A 19,433-nucleotide genomic window follows, 5' to 3' on the forward strand; every position below is an offset into this window, starting at 1 on the left:
TATTGTGAATATACACTTTTTATTCATTTTTTGCTTCAAACTAGTGCTTCTTGTAAAAATAACATTTACAAATTTCTACTCACAGGACAGGTTATAGGTAACATCCAAAGAAGACAATCAAAAAATATTTTTTGAAGATTTAGTATGTGTTTGCTATGAAAGAGCTCCTAAATCTGCACATGCTTAGCATTAGCAAGATTACGATTAGACAGTTGATTTCTGGCTAATGATTATTAAAGAAGAATACTGAGGATAATGTCAACAATTTCAATCAGTAAAAGAGTATAATTTTTTTATTTCACAAAGGACAGTGTCATGTGTACCAACGGCCTCACTTATAAATTAAAGTATACCCACTTCAGTGTTGTATTTGGATGTTTCTTTTCCCTTTCCTTCTGGCAAATAGCCAGCAAGATACAAACTGCTTCCAACTGGCAACCCAAACAAAGGAGGCATCATGGCTAACCACCTAGTTGCCAATGTTTGTGAAAGTCAAATTGCGAACTCCTGAGTATGGTTCAACCCCACCAAAAGGGGGAAACTTGCTTCCTCTGCCCACCTTATTCCACGAAAATAAAAAAGTATACTCTGATTTCTGAAATGGATTTTTAAAATTTAATACTATAGATTCAATAACTATCAGCATTTGAAACACTGATTTTTCTAATACCCAGAAACATCCACTTAGGACTTGTGAGAGTATTTTGAAAAATTTAATAATGTTATACAAATATAAGTTATTACCGGTAGATAGTAGGTATAATCACGTGATTCCTGATCATGTTATATTTAAGGTATAAACATAAGACTGATTTTGCTGTGAATAAAGAAAAAAAAAATGAACATTTTCATTATGTATGTTGGTTCCCAATAATCTCTAAGATATATCAGATTATACAGAGTACAGAGGTCAACATACCTTTCAGTTAATGGCCAAAACAATGGGATTTAAGTCGTGAGATCATTTCTATTGGATTTTATACTAGTATCAATTAATGAGTTGATTACTTAACCTTAATTATTTCTTTTTCATTTGATTTAATCTCGCCCAATTGAATGGGTCTCTTTTGGCTGATCAATGCGATACAGAAACTCTGCAGGCAAGAAGTATCCAAGATATTCCACTGTGTCTGGGGTAGTGTCATAATGGTAGTGTCCACCTTCTCCATGATGACTGAAACAATGGGTGTGCTCCAATCGCAAATCAAACCCCTAGGACAACAGACAAGCTATCTGTCAGTATTTAAATTATCTTGGATAGGAATTGTTTAAGGGGCAGGGAGACCTTTTTATTTGTTATAATAGTTTTTATTTTATTTTTTAAGTAAGCAATATATATACTTAATTCAAAATTCAAAGAGTGAAAAAGGATATATTCCATAAAGCGTGTGTCTTTCCATCTTCTGCCTTTACTACTTCCTTCCTTCCTTTCCTTGCAGGCACCCGGTGTAAGGAGTTTCTTATATATCCTTCCAGAAATATTAACTTTTGTAATTTTTACTCCAATTTGCACTCTGTACATACTGTGATGAGTATTGCTTTTCTTCATTTAAAAATATAGCTTGAGATCTTAGCATATTGGATCATAAAAGAGCTTCTGCTTTCTTTTATACCTACATGGCATTCTATTGTACACACATACCAATTCCACCATTCTCAACTAACATTTAGATTATGTCCAATTCTGCTATTATAGTAATGCTATTATGGATAACCTTTTAACTAATAATTTTAAATACTTACACGTATATTTAAGGATACATTCCTAGACACGTAATCGCTGGATCAAAAGTCAGTACTGCGGTAGCTACTTTCTCTGAATTGGTCTCTCTCATATCTTTTTCTAGTGTCTAGTGTTAGAATATAAGGAATGGTATGATGAGCAACAAATAAGGTGATAGGAGACCCGAATCATGGTCTTGATTCTACTATTTAATAACATGACTTTGGGTGTCATGTAAAATACCTGTGCCTTGATTTGCTCGAAGGTAAAATCTGCCCTGCCTAACTAACTCATAGGGGCGTTAGCCACCTGCTCCCTCATCTTTCAAGATAATTCTGGAGACTATCCTAGTTCTTAAATGACAACTCCGAAAGTGCCTAATTTTAAAAGAATATCCTAAAACCTAAGCATAATCACTGTATTATACTGCAATATAAAAGACAGACATAAACTTACTGGGTCTCTGGAGACAAAAACTGGCAGACAAACCAAAGGAGCTTTCATCTCATAAAAGTGCAACCATTTATTCACCTCCTCATCAGAGTTCAAAGGGCAGGAAGAAAATTCTGTGGGCTACAATAAAAGATCCTTCTAAATATATAGAATATTATTGAGAATTAAAATGTAAATTATATCTAACTTCATTACATTAGAAATGTAAGCCTTCTTATACATTTGACTATTTTTAGAATCAAAACAAATTATATACCATAGTTTTCAAAAGGATCACCAATCAAGTGTATAAGCTAAAATGCATGAATGAATAAATGAAAGAATGAGCCTACTACTATCTTTTTATTTTTCATAGCTTCTCAGTTTTCCTGGAAATGTATCCTCGTCCTAATTTTAAATCTCATTACTGCTACCAGTACATCGAGGGGTGTGTGGGTGGGGAACAAGGCATTAGAAGTTGGTAGAAGCATCAAAACGAATAAAATAAACTTATTCAAGGAAGCAAAAACAAAACAAACAAAAACTTGTACTACAAAGCACTGCTAAAAGAAATTTGGGAAGACTCCGTGAGTTTGAGCCCTGCGTTGGGCTCGGCGCTGACGGCTCAGAGCCTGGAGCCTGCTTCGGATTCTGTGTCTCCCTCTCTCTCTGTCCCTCCCCTGCTGGCACTCTGTCTCTCTCTCTCTCTCTCTCAAAAATAAAGCATTTAAAAAAAAAAAGAAATTTAAAAAGACTCCAATAAATGGAGAAATATCCTGTGTTCGTGAATCGAACAATATTGTTAAAATATTAATACTACCAAAAGCAATCTAAAGATTTAATGCCACCCCTGTTAAAATCCCAATAAAGTTTTTTGCTGAAATAGAAGAATCGATTGTAAAATTCATGTGGAATCTCAAGGGACCCTGAAGAGCCAAACCAATCTTCGGGGAAAAGAGAAAAGTTGGAGGCCTAGCACTTCCTGCTATCAAACTTACTACAAGTAATCAAAACGGTGTAACATTGGCATAAAGGCAGACATACAAATCAGTGGAATAGCACAGAGATCCCAGAAATAAACCCTTGCGTATATGGTCAAATAATTTTCTTTTTTTTTTTTAATTTTTTTTTAACATTTTTATTTATTTTTGAGACAGAGAGAGACAGAGCATGAGCAGGGGAGGGACAGAGAGAGAGGGAGACACAGAATCCGAAACAGGCTCTGGGCTCTGAGCTGTCAGCACAGAGCCTGACACAGGGCTCGAACTCACAGACTGTGAGATCATGACCTGAGCTGAAGTCGGATGCTAACCAACTGAGCCACCCAGGTGCCCCATGGTCAAATAATTTTCAGTAAGGGTGTCAAAACCATTCAATGGAAAATGGACTATCTTTTCAAAAAATGGTGCTGGGAAAACTGGATATTCATGTGCAAAAGAGTGAAGTCGGCCCCTTAATTTATACATGTACAAAAAAAGAACTCAAAATGGATCAAAGACCTAGCTGTAAGAGCTAAAATATAAAACTTAGAAGAAAGTTTAAGGGAAAAGTTTCAGAACGTGGGATTTTCACCATAATTTCTTGCATATGACATAAAAACTACAGGCAACAAAAGGAATAATAAACAAGTGGGACTATATCAAATTACAAACGTCTGCACTGTAAAGGAAACAAGCCGCAAAATGAAAAGGCAATCTATGGAACGGGAAAAAATATTTATCCAATAAGGGGTTAATATGCACAATATACAAGGAACTCCTACAACTCAATAGCAAAAAACAACCAACTTAAAAAATGGGCAAAGGAACTAAATTAGACATTTCTCCAAACAAGACATACAAATGGCCAGCAGGTATATGAAAAAGTGCTCAATATCATCAGGGAAGGGAAATGCAAGTCAAAACCATGAGATATCACCTCATTCCTGAGGATGGTTGCTATCAAAAAAGCAAGGGATAACAAGTGTTGACAAGGATGTGGAGAAAAAGGGACACTTGTATGCTGCTAGTAGGTATGTAAACCGGTGCAATCATTATGGAAAACAGTATGAAGGTTCCTCAAAAAATAGAACCATATGATCCAGTAATCCCACTTCTGGGTCTATCAATGGATGAATGGATAAAGAAACTGTTGTATATATAAATAAATGTGTGATTTGATTATATATGAGTGTGTGTAAATATGCAAAATTATGACATATGTATACACACACATATACAAGGAATGTTATCCAGGCTTAGGAAGGAAGGAAATCCTGCAACATGGATGTAACAACATGGATGAACTTGAAGGACATTATGCTAAAATGAAATAAGCCACACACAAATATTGCATGGTATCACTTACTGGAATCTAAAGAGTCCAATTTAGAGAAACAGACACATAAAGTGGTGGTTGCCAGGAGCTGGGGAATGGGGAAAATGAGGTGAAGGTCAAAGGGTACAAACATTTTTCAGTTACAAGACGGGTAAGTTTTAGAGATATAATGCGCATTATGGTTAACTACAGGCATACCTTGGAGATATTGTGGGTTTAGTTCCAGACCACTGCAATAAAATAGGGGCAAGTCAAATGAATTTTTTAGTTTCCCATTGCATGTAAAAGTGATGTTTGCATTATACTGTGGTCTATCAAGGGTGCATTATATCTTACAAAATGTACATACCTAAATTTAAAAATACTTTATTGCCAAAAAACGCTGACAATCACTTGAGCTTTCAGCAAGTCATAAACTTGTTTTTTCAAGGCATAAACTCTTGCCTCAGTGTTGATGGCTCAGGGTTGAGTGATCAGGGTGCTACAGTGGTGAACAGTGCTGTTCTGTAGCATTTTACCCACAGAACTTTCAAAACTGGAGTCAATCCTCTCAAAACCCTCCAGCTGCTTTAGCAACTTAGTTCATGTAATGTTCTAAATCCCTTGTTGCCATTTCCACAATGTTCACAGCGTCTTCACCAGCAGATTCCATCTCAAGAAGCCACTTTTTTTGTTCATCCCTAAGAAGCAACTCCTCATCTGGTCAAGTTTGATCATGAGATTGCAGTAATTTAGCCCCACCTTCAGGCTCCACTTCTAGTTCTCTTGCTGTTTCTACCACTTCTGCAGTTACTTCCTCCACTTACGTCTCGAACCCCTCGAAGTCATCTATGGGAATTGTAATCAACTTCTTCCAAACTCCTATTTATGCTGACATTTTGACCCCTTCTCATGAATCACAAATGTTGTTAATAGTATCTAGAATGGTGAATCCTTTCTAGGTTTTCAACTGACTTTGCCCTGAGCTGCCATATGTCTATGGAAGCTATAATTTTATGAAATGTATTGTTTTTAATTTTTTAATGTTTACTTATTTCTAAGAGAGAGATAAGAGTGCCTGCAGGGGAGAGGCAGAGAGAGAGGAAGACACAGAATCCGAAGCAGGCTCCAGGCTCCGAGCTATCAGCACAGAGCATGACATGGGGCTTGAACACACGAACCATGAGATCATGACCTGGGCCAAAGTCAGATGGTTAGCCGACTGAGCCACCCAGGTGCCCCTGAAATGTATTTCTCATATAGTAAAACTTGAAAGCTGAAATTACTCCTTGATCCATGGGTTGCAGAATGGATGCAATGTTAGCAGGCATGAAAGCATGAATCTCATTGTACATCTCCATCAGACCTCTTGGGTGACCAGGTGCATTGTCAATGAGCAGTAATATTTTGCAAGGAATATGTTTTTCTGAGCAGTTGGTGTCAAAAGCATGCTAAAAATATTCGGTAACCCATTTTGTAAACGGATGTGCTATCGTCCAGGCTCTGCTGTTCCATTGATAGAGCACAGGCAGAGTAGATTTAGCATAATTCATAAGGACCCTAGGATTTTCAGGATGGTAAATGAGCACTGGCTTCAACTTAAAGCCACAAGCTGCATTAGCCCTTAACAGAAGAGTCAGCCTGTCCTTTGCAGCTTTGGAGCAAAGCATTGACTTCTCTATGGGTGTGAAAATCCTAGACGGTATCTTCTTCCAATAGAAGGCTGTTTTGTCTAGCTTGAAAATCTGTTGTTTCGTGTAGCCACCTTCATTAATTACCTTAGCTAGATCTCTGGAGGATAACTTGCTGCAGCTTCTACGTCAGCATTTGCTGCTTCACCTTGCATTGCTATGTTATGGAGATGGCTTCTTTTCTTAAACCTCATGAACCAACCTCTGCTAGTTTCGAACTTTTCTTCTGCAGCTCCCTCACCCGTTTCGGCCTTCATAGAATTGAAGAAGGGCTTTGCTCTGGATTAGGCTTTGGCTTAAGGGAATGTTAGGGCTTGTTTGATCTTCCATCCAGACCACTAAAACTTTCTCCATATCAGCAATAAGGGTATTTTTGCTTTCTTACCATTTGTGGATTCACTGGAGTAACACTTCTAATTTTCCATCAAGGACTCTTCCTTTACGTTCACACCTTGGCTATTTGGATGGGAGGTCCAGCTTTTGGTCTTCCTTGGCTTTTGACATGCCTGCCTCGCTAAGCTTAATCATGTCTAGCTTTTAATTTAAAGTGAGAGACATGTGATTCTTCCTTTCACTTGAACACTGAGAGGCCACTGTAGGGTTAGTAACTGGCCTAAATTTAATATTGTTGTGTCTCAGGGAATAGGGAGGCCTGAGGAGAGGGAGAGACACAGGGCTGGTTGCTGGAAAAGTCAAAACAGACCAACATTTATTAAGGTGACCATCTTACATGGGTGCCGTTTGTAGCATCCCAAAGCAAGTACAATCATTACTTCAAAGATCACTGATGACAGACTGCCATAACAAATATAATAAGAACAATGAAGAAGTTTGCAATATTGCGAGAATTACCAAAATGTGACACAGAGAGGGGAAGTGAGCAAATGCTGTTGGAAATCTGGTGCCAAAAGACTTGCTTGATGCAGTGCTGCCACAAACTAATGTATGAAAAATGCAGTATTTGCGAATGCAATAATGTGAAACACAATAAAATGAGATATGCCCGTAGTTAATAATAAAGTATCGTGTACTTGAGTTTTAAAAATTCCTGTAATTATTTGGTATTTGCAATTAGATTTATCTACAATTCTGTTTTTAACAATTTGGAAAATTAAGTAGTTTCGTAAATGTGTCTTTCTTTGCAAAATCAGCTGACTTGCTGTTTAAAATTATCAGGATAAAAAACATTAAAACCAAACATTTTTGATGAGTTTAGTGACAGAATGAAAATGAAATTAAGTTGTAATTACTTTTACACTTGATTCATTCATTCACCCACAAAACATTATTTTAAAACCTCGGGGTGCCTGTGTGGCTCAGTTGGTTAAACGTCTGACTTCAGCTCGGGTCATAATCTCATGGTTTGTGGGTTCGAGCCCCACATTGGGCCCTGTGCTGACAGCTCAGAGCCTGGGGCCTGCTTCAGATTCTGTGTCTCCCTCTCTCTCTGCCCCTCCCCCACTCATGCGCGTGTGCACGCGTGCTCTCTCTCTCTCTCTCTCAAGAATAAACATTAAAAAAAATAAAAATTAAAAAAAAAATGCCCTGGGTCTTGCTTCATACGGTATTCCATCCTTATTGTCTTATAAACTTATATAATTAGCCCATAAGATTATAATTTTCATAATGACTCCTTTCCCCAAAACCACAACCATCTAGATAGCAAAGTCAACATATGCAGTTTGGGATTCTGGCAATAAAAATGATAATCCAAAAAAAATTGATAATCTATTTCTAAGGCTTATACTATTTCTAATACTTATACTTAGACATTATCTTACAGTACGATTTACAGTATTGTTTGTCATTTAAGTTTTAAAGTAATACATGGGGCACCTGGGTGGCTCAGTCAGGTAAGCGTCCAACTGTTGATTTCCACTCAGGTCATAATTTCACGGTTTGCGAGATCGAGCCCTGTGTCGGGCTCTGCACTGAGCGTGGAGCTGGCTTGGGATTCTCAATTCTCCCTCTCTCTCTCTGCCCCTCCCCTGCTCTCTCTTTCTCTCAAAATAAAATAAACTTAAAGGATTAAATAAATAAATAAATAAGTAAAATTAATACAATCATAGTAAAAGCATTCAGGGTGTTTTAAGGGTAGAATTCTCAATGTATATTAAAAAATCTCAAGATCTTAAGTATGTGCACATACATACCCATATATACATGTACACAAAGACTCTTACCATTATGTGAGTCTTCGCTTTTCCCTTCTGAATTACGAAAGTACCTCCCATCCCTACAGGCTTATCTCCATAATGTTTTTCAAGAGTCTGTCTCATACAAGTCACAAAGTTAAGTTTTCCAGTTCTTCTTTTGGCTTTCACCTCAATGACCTAGAGAGGACATAAATATGCATTCCATCGCTCTAAGCTGCAAAATTTTATGTGAATAACTATCAAAATGAAACATATAATCTAATGCCATGAAGCAGTCACTTGTTTGCTTGGAGCACACACATAGGAGTTGAGCGAGATGTCTCAATCCTGTCTTGATCAACAATACATAGTGTGCGTGCGTGCGTGCGTGTGTGTGTATGATGAGTTATCATTTACTCTAATAAGTCTTATTCATGTTTTCTTGGACAGAGAGAGTTATAGCCAAGTCTTCTACTGAGCTCTAGAGATTCTTATCATTTACATGTCAAGGCGGCAAAAGGTTGAGAATTCCTGGCTCAAAGGGGTTAACCTCTGGTAATTCAGAAGGGAGGAGAAAGCGATTACATCTTTTCCTTTCCCTTAAAATTCTGGACTTGTGTTACCTCCACTTAATTAGGTCTTTTTACTTCACTACCTGGCTTCTCAAAGTAGCCGAAGTAGCTCCCTCTATTTAAAAATCTGAGAGTTCTCACAACTGCTAACATTGAGGTGATCTTTTCGTGTTCTAACAGGAAGTAAATACGAGGTGAGGCATTAATTTTTTTTACCTCTTTCTTGATGTAATATTTTGCTACCACAATTTCTGTCTAGCTCAATCCATGTCTGATCAAAATCAGCAATGAACAAATTACCTACATAGTAACTGCAGGTAGGTAGTATCTGTCTATTTCAGCTGCGTGGTTCATCTATTTGACTCACTCCGCACATGAATAGCATTACCTTTTATTCCTCAGAAAACAAGGTATTGCTTACTAAGTACTCTTCACCTCAGTTTTAAATAAGACTTTCACCTTACTTGTAGTACTCTCTGAATCTGTAATAAAATTTGGCTCAGCTGGTTTTGACTTTTAAGAAGACCGTACTTGTGGCAGTTAAAGTTCAAATTTTTAGCTATCTGAGAACTTCTGGAGAATACTGTGTTTTTGTGAACAAAAAATCACCTTTCCAGGTTGGCCCTCACTGGCAAAAAGATTAGCCAGTAATGCACACCCAAAATCGTGATATTTCTCACTGTATTTCTCGAGCAGGCACCCTCCATCTGCAGGGTTAACATGGGCAAAGTAACTTCCATTTACTGGAGATTTGTGTTCACTTTCTGTTTGAATAATTGGCATAAACTGAAAAGAAATGTAAATAAGAAAAGTAAATTAGTCAATCCTGGCATCAATATCCGAAGAGAAGATCTTGAGGATCCTTGACTTAAGATATTTTATTTCAGGACCTATTAAGAAAACATGAAGTATGAAATATTTAATTTTAGATTCAAAATGTTGAAGATTTACAAACATCAAAAAGTTGAAAAAACATTTTATAAAATGTCTAGTATTTCTTACAGTGTTTCAAAAACCTTGTAAACTGGGGTTTAAATTTTAGACTTTTTTTCTATCTTGAACACTAGGTAAATTATATTACTCTTTCTACAAAAGAACCTTGTATGACTATCGAGTAATGGTCACACCTGAAGAGATGAGGGAATGGGCAGACTTAAGAGGTCTTTTACTTTTCTGGTCCAGAGATGGGAAGAGACCGTGGTGTTTTTATGTTGTAAATATCCTAACACACACAGGAATCGATAGTATCCTTTCTAAATAATCATTATACCACTGGGGTAGGTCCTTGCTATTTAGTCTGAAAGAGGGAATTGATGAGATCATTAAATATTCCATTCATCTTCTCATCAAAAGCTGCTTTCATATCAAAAGGAAAGATTTACAGTGAAGGCAGCAATTCTCTGATGGATAAAGGATTAAAATCTTGCACAATCCAGGGACCTCAGCAGACCACATTAGGATGTTAGACTCATCTAACACGGAGTGCATACCCTAGAAAATCTGAAATTAGGGGCTGGTGCTCCATTAGAGTGGAGCATAGGCTATAGTCCAAATCGGTACCAAACAATATCAAATCCATAAAGAAAGAGGATACCAATTCATTCAGAAAGCAGACTTTCGGGTAGGGCAATAAAAGAAAAATAGGTAGACTAAACGTCAAATCAATAAAATAAAATAGTAAAATAATAAAACAATTAAAAAAATAATAAAATAAAGTAAAATAATTATATGTATGCTGACCTCACAGTTGAACCCAACAGTCTGAAATGGGCCTGCTCCTGCTCCAAGAATAAAAGCTCCAGGAAGCTTCATTTCTTTTGCAATCTTATTTACATCATAAACCTATACAAGAAGAAAAAATATTATTTAAATCACAACTTATACAAATCTGTACTTTTTTTCACTGAGTCCATTAATACTTCCATGCCACATTGGTCAATGGGTCTTCTAATAATAAAAAGAGGAATCAACTCAACTTCTAATAATCTTCATGTGAATGTGAAGAGTAAAAGTACACTTACTTTTTCTTTATTTGCAAGAGGCAATAAGTAAGGCACACCTCCTACTTCTGCAATTCTAGTTTTCCCACAGATGCCTAAAAAAAAAAAGTAACTTTAAAAATAGGCAAACCTCTAACTTAAGTGTAAAATGCCAAAAGGCACTAACTTATTTATTATTTAAAGGGTACATAACTCTTCCATTCTTATAGTTTTACAAATAGTAGGGATTGAAAGACAAAAATAGCTATGATCCCTATCCTATTCTAACTACTTATATATCTAATACTGTCATTACCAAGCATAAAGGCAACGGAAAGTTGATAATAGAGCAAGGGCTAGAATTGAAGCCGAAGTTCAGATAGGATGAGAATTCTACAATTAGTCTGTAATGACCTATTCCTTTAAAAATCTGTGCTTTGGGGGCACCTGGGTGGCTCAGTCGGTTAAGCATCTGACTTTGGCTCAGGTCATGATCTCACTGCTGGTGGGATCGAGCCCTGCGTCAGGCTCTGTGCTGACAGCTTGTGGCTCAGAGTCTGGAGCCTGCTTAGGATTCTGTCTCCCTCTCTCTGCCCTTCCCCCTCTTGTGCTCTGTCTCTGTCTCTCTCTCAAATATAAATAAACATTTAAAAAAATGAAAGAAAAATCTGTGCTTTTGGTAGAGGGGGAGTTGACTAAAATTGTACTTTAGTAATAACATATTTTGCTCCAGGAGAATATTAGTTCTTTAAGAAATCCATATTGGGTGGGTCACCTGGGTGGCTCAGTCCCCCACTCACGCTCTGTCTCTCTCTCTGGGTCAAAAATAAATAAACATTAAAAAAAATTTTTAAACAAATCCATATTGGGAGATCCTCTTGTCAAAGTTGTTTATTCCCAAGGTTGTTTATAGAAATGCAAGTAATTAGAGATAACTTCAGACGTTGGGAACTTCCTACTCACACTTTTTTTTTTTTTTTTTTTTTTTTACACTGACACTTTTAATTAACATCACAGGTACAGCTAGACACAACTTGGGAAAGGCACCTTCTTTTTTTTTTAATGTAAAGTAGAAAATAATTACTTTTTGTTTGAAAAAAAAGTAGTCTTGTCAGTTTTATACTAACAATATCACAAAATAAAGTATACACATATGTCGCTATTTCTTTAGCTATGCAGAAGGAAGATGTACAGGATTTTTATACATCCCACTTATAATTAGGGATTTTAGAAATTTCTTCCATGGGATCAGCAGAAATTACTCATGGATAAGAGTCTTTCTCATAAGTGATAGTAATACTGAAATTTAAAGAAACCATTAGAGGACTATTTTAGTAGTCCTGGGAAAAGACAAGTAATGTGCTAAAAATGGGGACTGTAGAGATGGAGAAGAGTAGATTAAGAAAGAGGACAAGGGAGAATAGACAACTATGGTGAAGGATTGAGCTAAATTTTAGACATGCTGACCTCAAGTTGTCCTTAGCTTATATAGTTGGGGATGTCCTGTGGACAGCTGGAATTATTCAAATATAGCCAAGAAAAAGACAGACCTACCTAGGTGAGATGTGCAGATTTCAAGTTCTTGTATCCACCCAGCAATTTAAAATCACAGGAGTAAATGGAAAAATGCAGAGAGACTGTACAGAATAAGAAGAGGTTGAGGAAAGAATTCCAGAAAATGTCAGGATTTAAGAGCCTGCCAGAAAGAGAAAGGAGCTAGGAAAAATGAGGAAGAAAGAACATCATGGAAGTCGGAAAGGTACCAAGGAAGAGAAGGCAAAAGAATCAAGGAAAAAGGAGAGAGAACTAAGGGGAGACAGAATGTCAGGCAGCCATGGCCGAATACTATGAAATATGTGAGAAACCAAATAATACTAGTAAACATATCAAAGTCATTGGTGACTTCAGTCAGACCAGGTAGAAAGTACCTAACACTTGTAAAAGATAAGATACATATAAACGTACATCTCTAGCTTCCGTAGTGTTGCAATTTAAAGGCTTACAAGTTATCATCTAGAAACCTCTTTGGATGACAGAATTAAGATGAATCATTTTTCCTTTTCCTTGTACTCTTCTGTGTTTTCTGATTTTTTAATTTTACTTTCATTGACTACTTATTTACTGGGGAGAATATATTACCTCTGGTACACAAAACTTCCAGAATTTACAAGTATACTTAATGCTTGTTTGTTTATTTATTTTGAGACACAGAGAGAGACTGCATGAGTGGGAGAGGGCAGAGGGGGGGGGGGGACCCAGAATATGAAATATGAAGCAGGCTCCAGGCTCTGAGCTGTCAGCACAGAGCCCAACGTGGGGCTCGAACTCACGAGCCGTGAGATCATGTAGAATTTACAAGAATACTTAAAATTAGAGACTGTTGAAGCTGGAAAGACCCAGAAAGAAAATGAAAGCCAAATCTCTCCATTTTAATATATCTGAAGCCCAAATATATTATTTGGCTTCCTTAGGGTAATGAAATCTGTGCATGGCCGAGAAAAAAGCAGAGTCTAGAACTTCTGTGTAAAATTACTTTTTAACAAAAAATTATAATTATGTCAGTAACATAATCAAAGAGGAAGTGTGAGTGTTTATCTCCAAATTCCTCATCACAATAGGACATAATGGGAGAAGGTCAGACTTTCAGAACAGATAGACTTGGATTTGAATCCTGATTATGATTACTGTTGATCTTGCCTAGCCTCTCTGAGCTTCAGTCTTCTCATCCCTAGACTGGGGCGAGCACTTACTTTGCAGGGTTATTGTCAAAATTAAGTCACCAAATATAGGTGTTTATCTATCATACAAATTATATTTACTCAACCAATATTTTTTCCCTTCCTTCTTACTTTAAACATCGGCTGGATGATCACTTGGCAAATAAGAATTTAACAGACGACTCAAATACAAGGCTTTCAGGATTCCTTCTGGTCTTGAATAAATAAATATAAACAGCGAAATTGACATTTCCTTAACAGTCGCTCCAACAGTTAAAAAACAAAACTCTCATGTGATATCAAGGATTCTAGCCTACTGAATATCGATGATAGAACCTGTGAAAATAACATATGTGCATAAAACAGCATTTTCCCACAAAGGAATAAAACGAAATTTGCTCAATTTAAGAAAACTGCACAGAAATTCAGCACAATTTAGTCTAAAATTTGGGACAATATCCTTTATTTGTAGGTAATTTAAGACAATCCTTCATAATAATTTTAGTTTCAGAAGAAGATGGGGACTGAAAAAAGTGAATTGCAAAAACTGTTTACCTTTTACAGGAAAGGTAAATGGCTCCTTAGTCAAATCAGGGCAATCGACCACAGACACCTGGACATCAGCAAAGTTATCTTTGAGGCCCTTCTGCAGAACTGACAGAAAAGGAAAAGGGTTAACATCAGGTAAAAATTTGCCACCATATAGCAAACCTTCCCTCAACATTTTGGGTATCACGCTCTCAGTCTAAATTTGTATAATTAAAAGGCGGGGGAGGGAGAGGGCAAGGGGAGGGGCCTGGTTCAGTTGGTAGAGCAAGGGACTCTTCATCTTGGGGTCATGAGTTCAAGCCCCATGTTGGGCAGGGCTTACTTTAATTAAAAAAAAAAGAGAGGGAGAGAGAGGAGCGCTTGGGTGGCTCAGTTGGCTAAGCGTCCGACTTGGGCTCAAGTCATGATTTCACGGTTCTTGGGTTTGAGCCCCACATTGGGCTCTGTGCTGACAGCTTGGAGCCTGGAACCTGCTTCGGATTCTGTGTCTCCCTCTCTCTTTTCCCTTCCCCCACCTGCGTTTTTTCTCTCTCTCTCAAAAATAAATAAGCATTAAAAAAAAGAGGGAAATGGTCTTACTAATGAATATAACTAGACATTAGACACACAATCACAAGGTCTTATTAATTAATACAATTAGACACCAACACACAATTAATCACAAGACAGAATTAAACACAAATAATCCCCATCAAAATCACTCTAGATCTGTAGAGATTTAAACACTGCACTAAGGTGAGGACTACTTTTCTTTTGCAGACAGAATTCCAAAGACCTATTGAAATGTCTAGATTTAAATTGTTAGACAGTAAGCAATTACATGTAACAACTTCATGGACACTTGAAGAGAAAACGTTGAGCAAAAGGAGTAAGACACAAAAGACTTTATAGGACTTCACTTACACATACTTCAAAATCGGGCAACTCATCTAAGGTGACAGAAGTCAGAACGGTGGTTACCTCTTTGGGTAGAGATAGTGACTGGCTAAATACCTGAAGGAGTCTTCTGGAATGCCGAAGTATTTTATATCTCAGTCTGGGTGGTAGTGACATGAGTGTAAGCATGTTAAAATTCATCAAGATGAACACTTAAGATTAGTGCACTTTACTGCAGACATATTATAACTCAATACAAAAAGGGAAAAAAGAAACATATTTCAAACTTATAATGCTAGGAGCAATGTACTTCTAAGGATGGAAAGTTTCCATAAAAACTTCTCTGATTAGTGTCAGTTTAAGTTTTGGAGAATCAACCTCTCCAAAACATGAAGTCACATGAAATCTAGCCACATAGACATTCCATACCAGATCTTTTATCCATATGAAAACAGAAACCAAATTGCCTGGAAAATTCCCCTAGCTAAACTAATGACAGCAGACTTATCAATATGTAAATTATAGTATTTCAGCATGTGGAAATACAGTCAAATCTATTTTTTACCGATTTCAAAGAGACCAAATTCTTGCTGTAGGACTTTATGTAAAATTAGAAATCAATTGCAAGCCAAAAAACTTAGATTCCAATCTATTTTGTACTGAAAATATCCTGTACATATAGAAAGAACATATAGAAACACAGACACACAAGCGAAGATAGATGTAGAAAGGCCCTCAAAGAAAAGATTCCTAGCTGTCCTCTCCTAACAGGGAAGACAGAAAGACTGACAGAAAGAAAATACAGGCAAAGAATACTAGTCATACAGATGATTTGTTAGCCGCCATCCAACTGACGAAAAACTAGGAAGGTCAGAAGAAGAGAGTCACAACCAAGCAAAACCCGAGTACGCTTCTTGACTTCAACCTTAACCAGGAAGACAGATGAACTGTCAGGATGGGTGCACTTTGAAAAGTAAGGGTAGGTTTTATTTATTATTTATTTATTTATTTAAACTTTTTTTTTTTTAATGTTTTATTTATTTTTGAGACAGGGAGAGACAGAGCATGAACAGGGGAGGGTCAGAGAGAGAGGGAGACACAGAATCTGAAACAGGCTCCAGGATCTGAGCGGTCAGCACAGAGCCCGACGTGGGACTCGAACTCAAGACCGCGAGATCGTGACCTGAGCCAAAGTCGGCCGCTTAACCGACTGAGCCACCCAGGCGCCCCAGTAAGGGTAGGTTTTATTCTCGCCGTCAGAATACAAGCTAGAGGCCATCAATCAAATGTTAGCTTTCTGACAGGCTATACGGTTTTGGCTTAGTACTATTGCTGGCTTCATTTCATAGTCCTATTTTTACTTTCTTTTTCTTATCTGTCACCCCACCTAATTCATCTTGCAAAGCTGCCTTAAATTCCTATTTGAACAAGGGGAAATGCAGAAAAATATATACAGAAATCTAAGCGAGTTCATTGGCAGTCTATCATATCAGGAGAAGGGGAAAAAGTAGTAATGTTAGGAACATGATTAATATACCACAGATTTTATACTTAAAGAATATTGTAACTGGTAAAAAGCTAAAACAGTGTGACTTTTCGGGCATCACACATACTTAAATATTGGATTACTATATTCATTTTCATTCTGTAAAGTTGGTATCTTAACAAGAATCTTCAAGTGGTGAGTTTACTTTTTTTTTTTTTTTTTTTTGGAGGGGCATAATTTTGGACTTTCTCAATAAAAATAGTACAGGAGATGGGGCGCCTGGGTGGCTCAGTCGGCTAAGCGTCCGACTTCGGCTCAGGTCATGATCTCATTGTCCGTGGGTTCCAGCCCCGCGTCGGGCTCTGTGCTGAGGGCTCAGAGCCTGGAGCCTGTTTCGGATTCTGTGTCTCCCTCCCTCTGACCCTCCCCCGTTCATGCTCTGTCTCTCTCTGTCTCAAAAATAAATAAATGTTAAAAAATTAAAAAAAAAAAAAAAAAGTACAGGAGAGACACCGAAAAGGAAAATGAGCTCTGCATTGAAAACACTATCACATAAATTATGTCTTACAGTATTTTTATTTTTAATTGCTTTCCTTAGAATGATTTAAAAACCCTTCAGGTACTATTGTATTTACCTCCAACAAGCTCCTCAAGACTTGGCATGTGAAAAGAATACTCAGCGCAAGCCATTTCTTCTTGAGGTGCAAGGATGTACGTGTAAAGCTATGGGAGGCTAATGGTCACAAGAGTTCCCCGTAAACGAAGCATGAACAGCTGTTGTTCTGGAAAGAAACACTAAGAGTTCAGTTATATAAAAAGGGCAGAAGGGCATTTGGGTTTCTATCCTCATAGAAAGGCAATCACAACTTCTGGTATTTAATATTCCAAGCGAGAAATGCACAAGTAACCTTTTTTAATACTGATTCTTTAAACAGTCAACACTTAAAATAGACAAGAGGAAATGCCAAACCAAGAAGGCACATGATTCTTTAGTCATATATGTGAATTTAACACGTAGTTTTCTAATGGTTGATCTAAGGAATATAGGTCCTGAGGCAAAAAGTAGGTTTTAAGGTTTATAGATAACTGTTTAAACGGTTAGAGATAACAGTATAAGATGCTCAAGGAATTAATTCTCTCATAGATAATTTGTGTCTTCTATATTTGACATATAGGCTAAAAATTAAACAAGTTTCTTAGACTACCACTTTTACAAAAGAAAATTTAAATTACTAAGAAAAGTGCAAAATTCTGCAAACGAGTAGCTACTGAAATTCAAAGTATTACTTTTACTTACAAATAAACATACTTTCTTGGTAAGCAGCTTTAACGTTCAATTATTCTAACCTGATTATAGTTTGATGTTTTAAAAATATATGCTAAGTATATTTTACAATAGGGAAACATATATACACAGAGATTAGTATCTTACCTTAAGAGTTCAGGTGAGGTGATGAAGCGTGCAAGCAGAGGGAGGTAAATAAAATGAAGGGGAAAAAAAAAAACCCCTAAAACCCAAGCAAAAATAATGTAAGGTGGGCAGGGGATCCCGCTCTAGGCCAACTGCAACAAAGAATGCTGGTAACATTCTTAAGGGTGTTTCTAAGAGCACTATTCAGATTCTCATTAAAATTGTTAATGGAACATCTCATTAATTATTAATCTGAACAGTCTCCGATACAGGCTTGCTTAGTAAGTGGAAGGTGGTCTTTCAACATCACTTGAAAAATTCTCCCTCCCCCCCATTTTTTTTTTTTTTTTTTTTTTAAATTTTCCAAAGTTTCGCAGGTTTCTTAGAAACTGGGCTTCTGGTTTTGGTGGTGATTTCAAACAACATATCCTCAACAAACATGCTAGTGCATACATGTAGGACTTAACGTTCACATAAGTACTTCATCAAATACCAACTTTTATTACCCTTTAATGATATGCATAATCTAGTCTCCCAAATAAAATATAAACTGTTGATTATGGGCCCTGAGTCCTATATAATCATATTTCAATGATCTCAAGCATGTTTTTCAGTTGAACAATTTATAATTGTTCAGGAATGAGACATTTTAACTTTTTCTCTGGAAATTAATTTCAGATGGACAGAAAACACACACAGATATTCCTGTATACCTTCACCTAGATTTTCCAAATGTTAACATCTTACGTTTTTTCAGAAAGCAGCAAGTAATAATCAAGAACATGTCAAAATCTGCTCAATACTATATTTATAATGAGGAAAGTAAAAGCACTCTAGATATTTTTATTTATAGTAGGAATAATAAAGACAAGTTTAAATTCAAATATAATCCTGATTTTATACTTTGTGCTACCTTGAAAAGGTCAGGGTTTTTTTTTTGTTGTCGTTTTTTTTGTTTGTTTGTTTTTCTTTCCTCACCAAAACAGAAACAAAGTCCAAACCCAGGAGGCTACAGCTGAATAATTGGTTTGGAAATGTAGAACTTCAGGTTAGCCAACAGCCCAGAAGGCAGTGGCAGTGTGTGTGTAAGTGTTTATGTGGGAGGTAGGGCTGGAGGTTGGAGTTGGGAGTGATGAGAGAAAGGGGTTAGAAAAGGTTTTTTTTTTAATGTTTATTTTTGAGAAAGAGACAGAGTGTGAGCAGGGGAGGGGCAGAGAGAGAGGGGGACAGAATCTGAAGCAGGCTCCAGGCTCTGAACTGTCAGCACAGAGCCTGACGTGGGGCTTGAGCTCACGAACTGAGCGATCATGACCTGAGCAGAAGTCAGAAGCTTAACTCACTGAGCCACCCAGGAACCCCAGAAAAGTTTTAATACAGGGGCACCCGGGGGGCTCATTTCGCTAAGCATTCGACTTTGGCTCAGGTAATGATCTCATGGTTTGTGAGTTCGAGCTCTGCTTTCCACACAGAGCCCACTTCAGATCTCTGTTTCTCTCTCAAAAACAAATAAACATTAAAAAAAAAAAAAAAAAAAGGTTCTGATACAAACTCAAGAGTGGCTCTAGGA

At 37.1% G+C, this 19,433-nt stretch overlaps 1 protein-coding gene across 6 annotated transcripts in view; it reads right to left on the reverse strand.

Moving 5' to 3' along the window:
- C10H11orf54 (chromosome 10 C11orf54 homolog) overlaps nt 1–19,433 on the reverse strand; it is a 22,121-nt gene continuing 2,688 nt past the window's right edge. For 3 of the 6 annotated variants that reach the window (XM_058687472.1, XM_058687471.1, XM_058687469.1), the window contains exons 2-9: nt 17,091–17,237; nt 14,100–14,198; nt 10,870–10,943; nt 10,589–10,690; nt 9,458–9,634; nt 8,325–8,474; nt 2,180–2,296; nt 1–1,212 (exon numbers count right to left, since the gene is read on the reverse strand). In XM_058687472.1, the coding sequence (XP_058543455.1) occupies nt 1,039–1,212; nt 2,180–2,296; nt 8,325–8,474; nt 9,458–9,634; nt 10,589–10,690; nt 10,870–10,943; nt 14,100–14,198; nt 17,091–17,145 (948 nt within the window). In that variant the 5' untranslated portion in view covers nt 17,146–17,237 and the 3' untranslated portion in view covers nt 1–1,038. Of the gene's footprint in view, nt 1,213–2,179; nt 2,297–8,324; nt 8,475–9,457; nt 9,635–10,588; nt 10,691–10,869; nt 10,944–14,099; nt 14,199–17,090; nt 17,238–17,887; nt 18,151–19,433 lie in introns of those variants that run through there. The other 3 variants (XM_058687474.1, XM_058687473.1, XM_058687470.1) reach the window with 2 other exon arrangements.

This window comes from Neofelis nebulosa, chromosome 10 (genome assembly GCF_028018385.1).
Source record: "Neofelis nebulosa isolate mNeoNeb1 chromosome 10, mNeoNeb1.pri, whole genome shotgun sequence".
Taxonomy (NCBI): domain Eukaryota; kingdom Metazoa; phylum Chordata; class Mammalia; order Carnivora; family Felidae; genus Neofelis; species Neofelis nebulosa.